At 44.3% G+C, this 5761-nt stretch overlaps 1 protein-coding gene across 2 annotated transcripts; it reads right to left on the bottom strand.

Moving 5' to 3' along the window:
• Positions 1-349: 349 nt before the first annotated feature.
• LOC102194271 (protein L-Myc-1b-like) lies at positions 350-3645 on the bottom strand. Of its 2 annotated transcripts, none has more exons than XM_005742821.1 (3): positions 3361-3645; positions 2250-2855; positions 350-1596 (listed from the first exon to the last, which is right to left on the bottom strand). In XM_005742821.1, the coding sequence occupies exons 2-3, from the start codon at positions 2773-2775 to the stop codon at positions 1010-1012; spliced, it is 1113 nt and encodes a 370-aa protein (XP_005742878.1). In that variant the 5' UTR covers positions 2776-2855; positions 3361-3645; the 3' UTR covers positions 350-1009. The 2 variants fall into 2 exon arrangements, with proteins under 2 accessions (XP_005742878.1, XP_005742879.1); XM_005742822.1 differs by lacking the exon at positions 3361-3645 and adding an exon at positions 3191-3347.
• Positions 3646-5761: the final 2116 nt, after the last annotated feature.

The raw sequence follows: 5761 nt of genomic DNA, 5'->3' as shown, positions 1-5761 counted from the left end.
AAAGAAAAAAAAAAACCCAAGGGACTGTTCTAAAGATACCGATTGTATTTGTGTGTGAGCGTGACCCAATTCAGAGCACATCAGGTGCCCAGCATGCAGCAGTCACTGCAGAGGGGAGAATCACACAGGAATCTCTTCAAGGACAAGTCTCAAGGACAACCTCAGCTCAACCTTGTGTAGACCAGCATCTTGTGCAGGAGAATCAATACGTTAAGATACTGTTTGCTAAATTGAATGATCTGCCCTTATTTTACACTTGATCAGGTACAATAGAAGGCGATGTTTCTGGAGGGCAGCAGCCCATCAGCACAACAGAGAGGCCCCTCATAACTTTCTCTATTTTAATAAAACAAACAGTAGACCTCAGGTTCGTATGCAAATATGGTATAAAATTTAATGATGCTATTGTTGTTAGCATGCTTATAAAACAAAATCAGAAGAAGCATTGAAAGTGACGTGTGAGTATAAAGTACAGTAGTGCAACCTTTATCATCCCAGTTTACCTCCTATTATCTTATCAAAACAGAAGCTTTTGGGTAGCCTGGTGTTACACCACCCAGAGGAGTAGAGTCTTTGTTTTATGGAACCTCAAATAATCAGTCATACAAAAAAAAAAAAAAAATGTAATTCATTCATGCATCACTCCATGTGCAATGGTGAAATGAAGAAACACACATATTCAAAAGGCTACAAATGATTGCTCTTGGTAAGCAATTAACAGGCAATTCACATCATGGTGTTGATGAGCATCAATTCATCAACCCAACTGGTCAATACCAAAAAAAATAATAATAATCTAACCACTCCTCATCGTCAGAACAGGTTCACAGGCCAGCACAGTCAATTCACAACAACAGCTGAATGCACTCCGAAAAAATTTCACAGCTATTCACATGAGGCATGTAGGAGAAAAAAAGCATAGCTTTTCAAAAGTGACGGGTAACTTGTGAGCAAAAGTTCTCGGGGGTGAATGAGGCAGTTTATTTTGAAGGCGCGCTTGTTTGGAGGCTCAAGAGCACTTGAGTTCAGATAGCCTGCGAAGGAGCTGCTGGCGTCTGGATTTGAGGCGCTTCTTCTCCTGCAGCTGCCGTTTCTCCCTGCTGTGCAGCTCCATGAGGTACTCTGTCGCCTGGGTCAGGATGGCCACCTTTGGCGTTTTGGCCGACTCCAGGCCAGGGATCTGATCCCGTAGGGCAAGGAAACGAGACCTGAGGTCATTCCTCCTCTTCCTCTCAAGGAAATTGTGGTTCCGTCTGCGGTCCGTGTCGTCTGTGTCCGAGTTCTGCGAAGCCTCCGAGGAGGATGATGGTTGGGAGACATGAGCTGAAGCACCAGGTCCCATAAAGGCACGCTTGCTTGGGGGTTCTTCCTCCTCCTCCTCCTCCTCATCGTCATCCTCTTCCTCCTCCTCCGGTTCTGGCTCACTGTCTGGGGAACGAGCGGCATAGTTGTGCTGCTGTCTGTGGACAGACATGTGAAAACGTTTGGGGCAGGGGTCTGCTCGGACCGTTATGGTGACTGGTTTTCGGACATTTACCAGCCGCACCCGGTTCTGCTTGTTCTCCACAGTGACGACATCGATCTCCTCTTCATCATCTGTCATCACACAGACAAATAACTCATCAGTAAACACAGAAAAGGGACTCACTCTACAAACTTGCAAATTCCTACAAAGCACTCAAGCTAGTTCAACCTTTAAAAGCAATTCCATAAAACAAACAAGCAAATCTCTATCCGTCAGTGCCAGGATGGCAGAGCAGCAGATGGGGCGCTTAGAGCAGTGGTGGTGCATGCCAGGTTCAATTCCATGGCAAGAATTGAGGCTTTAACCACTGAGCATTATTCAGCAGTTTCAATGAAGACTTTTTTATGCTGATAGGGGACAACCCCTAATTTGGGAAATGCTTGAAAGTTATTCTCACGGTCTGTCAGTGTTTTTGAAGCAGCAATAAATCATCAGCGGGTTACCCCACCCTTCTACTGCACTCTGATTTCAATGCAGAGCCAGAGGAAGATAGAGAATTGAAGGGGGGTAGAGCGAGAGTAGCAGGGGCGCGGTTTTTAAAATACTACACTCAGCAAGCTTCCAGCCTTTAGGTGACTGTGTCACACTTGATAACCTCGCCATGCAAGTCAGACCACAGCTATGCAACCGCAGCCCCCGCTTTCCAAATTACGCACTGTTATGGGCAATTTAATCCTGGAGCAGGGCAGGGTGGGGCAAATCAGAGGCATGGCTGTATCCTTACCAGAGGAATCAGAGCGGGACTCAGAGCCAGACGACGCCGGCTTCCTGCAGCTGCTTGCGGGGAAGGTGAGAACAGCAGCGGGGTCAACGCAGTCCGTCGCCTTGATGGAGAGCAAGCTACCGGGCGAGACGCACTGCGCTTTGTTCGCTCTTGCGGAGATCTGGGGGACGGGGGAAACACCGGTGTGCCCCGCAGCCGGTGTTCTCCCGTTGACCTTCTCCAGCTGCTTGCTGGCAGAGAAGCTACTCCACATGCAGTCCTGAATTATGTGGGAGCTGAGGTTACCGAATAACTCCTCGGTGTCCGGGATGAACTGACCCTCGCACTCGTCCTCCTGGCCCAGCATTTTGGAAAACACGCTGAGCCTGTCTCCCGGCGAGAGGGGGTACAGAGTCCGGGTGGGAGACATGGGAGGGGTGGGAAGCAGCTCGAACTTTTTCCATATGTCCTCGCTTGGTGCGGTTGATTTGTAAAAATCCTCCTCGGTATCCAAATAATCGAAAAAATAGTGCGAGTCGAAGTCCATTTTCCCGGCTAATAATATCCTCCAGAGTTTATTCCCAGGAATGATCCAGTGGCACACACGAGTGGCTTCTGAACAACGTTCTGCACAACCAGAGAGGAAATTTCAGAGAGATTAGCAATGATCTTTTTAAAGCAGCCTAGTTCCCAGCACATGCACGATCACATATCAAGTAGCCCATCCATCTAATGGGACACTATCAAGACATCGCAATCCCCCTAACAGCCTACTTTCTACAAATGGGACCATATCAATAATTGATGCCATCTTGCAGATGCTCCTCTTTGCGCTGATGGACTCAAGCTGTTCAGACACATATGGTTATTAAATAATCTAGTTATATATAAGTGTGTGTGTGTGTGTGTGTGCAAACTTGGGATTTAAAACAAGTGTGAGGGCATACGAGAGGCTACAATACCTGCGTAAAAGTGCCAGACAGTATTTCCTGAATTGAAAACAGCGCTTTGTTCCACTAAGCAGCTATGTGAAGCGGTAGAGGAGATCACTGAGCAGCCACACTGTTACTGAACAGGTCCGTTTCTTCAAGTGAAACTTTCAAAGACGAGACTACAGAATTAAACCACTTACCGGCTCTCCTCGAAATGTCCGATGCGTAATAAAGCGCACAGGGGAAAAAATAGAAATCCCACCTAACGGCAACGAAAGACCCAATTCACGAAAATGTAATGGATTAAAACCAAATCCAGTTGTTTCCGGTGTGCGATCTACACGTTTTTGTTCCAGATAAATAAAACAAAAGAACTAAAAAATAAGAGGGAGCCCAAAAAACGCCGGTGCAGAAACAGCACGCAAGATACTCTCTCCGGCCTCCACAATAAAGAGCCACACAGTGCGTTTTTCGCGCCAGTGAGATACCCTGTTATAAGGCGTCTGAAGCAGGGAGGAGCCTCAGAAAATTCTGCAGCAAGCTGTAGATCCGGGTAAGTCCCCTTCATTTGCATCAGAGCCGTAGTGTAAGTGGGGTTGTTGCACAGCCCCGCCCTGGCTGCTACACCAGTAATGATTACAATAACTGACACTTATTTTCATATAATTTTTCACTGTTCTTGGCAATTGTGGGCTAATGGGGGAAAGAAGAATAAGGGAAGCTAGGAAATGTTTTCCATTGCAGAAGAGCAATGCAGGGCAAACGTGCTAGATCAAGACTTGTTACTGTTTGGTGTGGTGTGGAATATTTCCACCTTATTGAATTTTAACTTTGAATTGAACGTTTTATGGTTAATCATAAATTATAAAGCTCTAAATAATATATTACTAAAACCTAATGGATTTTAACTTGTCACAGTCAACAAAACTGCATGCTCAAAATGTTTCGTTTAACTCGTTTAATTACATGTCAGTTTTCGGTTTTCATTTTGTTACAAAATTAAAGAGTAAAATGTTGAATCTGATGCATTCTGGTCCAATAAAATATTTGTGCTTGCCATGATAATACCCACGGGAGCCATTTTTGCATGAAAAGTGCTGCAGATAAAGGGCTGACTCAGTATTTTGACATTGTTTTGCATGTAGCCCGGGCCCCTAAATCAGTTTTAGACCCTGCATAGTTTTCACTGTGGGGCCACGTTGCAGTTGATGTCGTTACTCACTTCAGTCTCTAAACTGATATATTGCAATATATCTATATCACTAAAGCACTTCTGGATGGATGCAAACTGCATTTCGTTGCCCTGTACCTGTGCATGTGCAATGACAACAAAGTTGAATTCTATTCTATTCTATTCTATTCTAATTCTAATTCTATTCTAATCAAACAAAACTGCGAGACAAGGCTGTCAACCCTGAAACCAAACAATACTTTTAAGATTAAGACCGTTTTCTCTAATCCCATCAAAATCAGCAGAACTGCCAGTTAAAGGCTATAAAAAAATGCCAGAGTAGTTGGAGTTAATCTCCATTACTGATAAGCAGTGGTAAGAAGTTACTCTTAAATGAGTTCAAATGTGGATTGACTGGGCATGGAGCAGTTTTCCAAAGCTGCATGCAAACCCCTGTTGAATCACACTAGCAGGCCTCTTCATTTGTATTACAAAAGCTATGAATTCAAAGGAGATAGACCTTCATTTCCATACACAACATGTCCACAAAGACAGAGTCTGAAGTAGTTAATAGGTGTATTCTGTCCCAAGTTATGAAACATTGTCCTACGCTGGGTGGAGCGCACACCTTTGAACGACCAGCTTTTATCACAAAAGATCACCAAGCACCAAGTTCAGGTGTTAAAATATCTGGCGGTGGGGGTGAAGTGATCAGAGTAATCTTCTTTACAGTTGGTGCAAAGTTTTCCAGCAGCTGCAGGTTAACGTGTTAAACAAACACTGCTATGTTTGCTTTTAACTTCCTGCTTACAGATGACAGTTACAGCTTTGCCAGCAGCATAAGTCTGCCCTCAAGTGACCTCAGAGATTTAATCATGTTAACACTGATCATGATGTAATCACTGGATAATGATGAGGCTTTGTGCTCACTGGCAAGCAAAAGGTCAAAATTTGCCAGTGTTGTACGCCATCCCAAATCTTTCCACCCTCCTAAAATATTGATTGGTTTGGTCCATAGGGTACGCACGCTGTGATACTGAAGCCAAATTGTGGATTCTGATTGGTGACTGGGGCTTATTTGGTCAGTGACTGACTTTAAGTTGGCCACATGCCACTGTCGGTTTGGGCAGCAAAGGCAGTTTCAGTCAGTTTGAGGAAAATTGATTACTGGATCTTCTAATAATTGCCCTGGTCCTGGCACGACATAAGTAGAGTCAGAAGATAGGATTTTTTATTTTTTATTTTTTTGAGGATTTTGAAGCACTGAGAGATTAAAATTTTTAATTCTTGATTTTAAAGATCACCAGCTTACAAAAGACTACATAAACTCTCCAAACACAGCCCGGCAAGTAGCAGCTCTGGAGCGTTTCAACACATAATTAGAGCTTCCTGAGCAGATGGCGTATGCCAAGAGTAACCATTTCTATCTC

The sequence above is a fragment of the Pundamilia nyererei genome, unplaced genomic scaffold (genome assembly GCF_000239375.1).
Source record: "Pundamilia nyererei isolate P.nyererei 1_Seehausen unplaced genomic scaffold, PunNye1.0 scaffold00123, whole genome shotgun sequence".
Classification (NCBI taxonomy): Eukaryota; Metazoa; Chordata; class Actinopteri; order Cichliformes; family Cichlidae; genus Pundamilia; species Pundamilia nyererei.
The sequence above is the reverse complement of the archived record's forward strand: the minus strand, read 5'-3'. Positions and strand labels throughout refer to the sequence as shown.

Coding starts and splice junctions, on each gene's coding strand:
- LOC102194271 (XM_005742821.1), bottom strand. CDS start 2,775: ATGGACTTCGACTCGCACTATTTTTTCGATTATTTGGATACCGAGGAG. Junction 1,597..2,249: donor GTCCCGCTCTGATTCCTCTG/GTAAGGATACAG, acceptor GTGTGATGACAG/ATGATGAAGAGGAGATCGAT.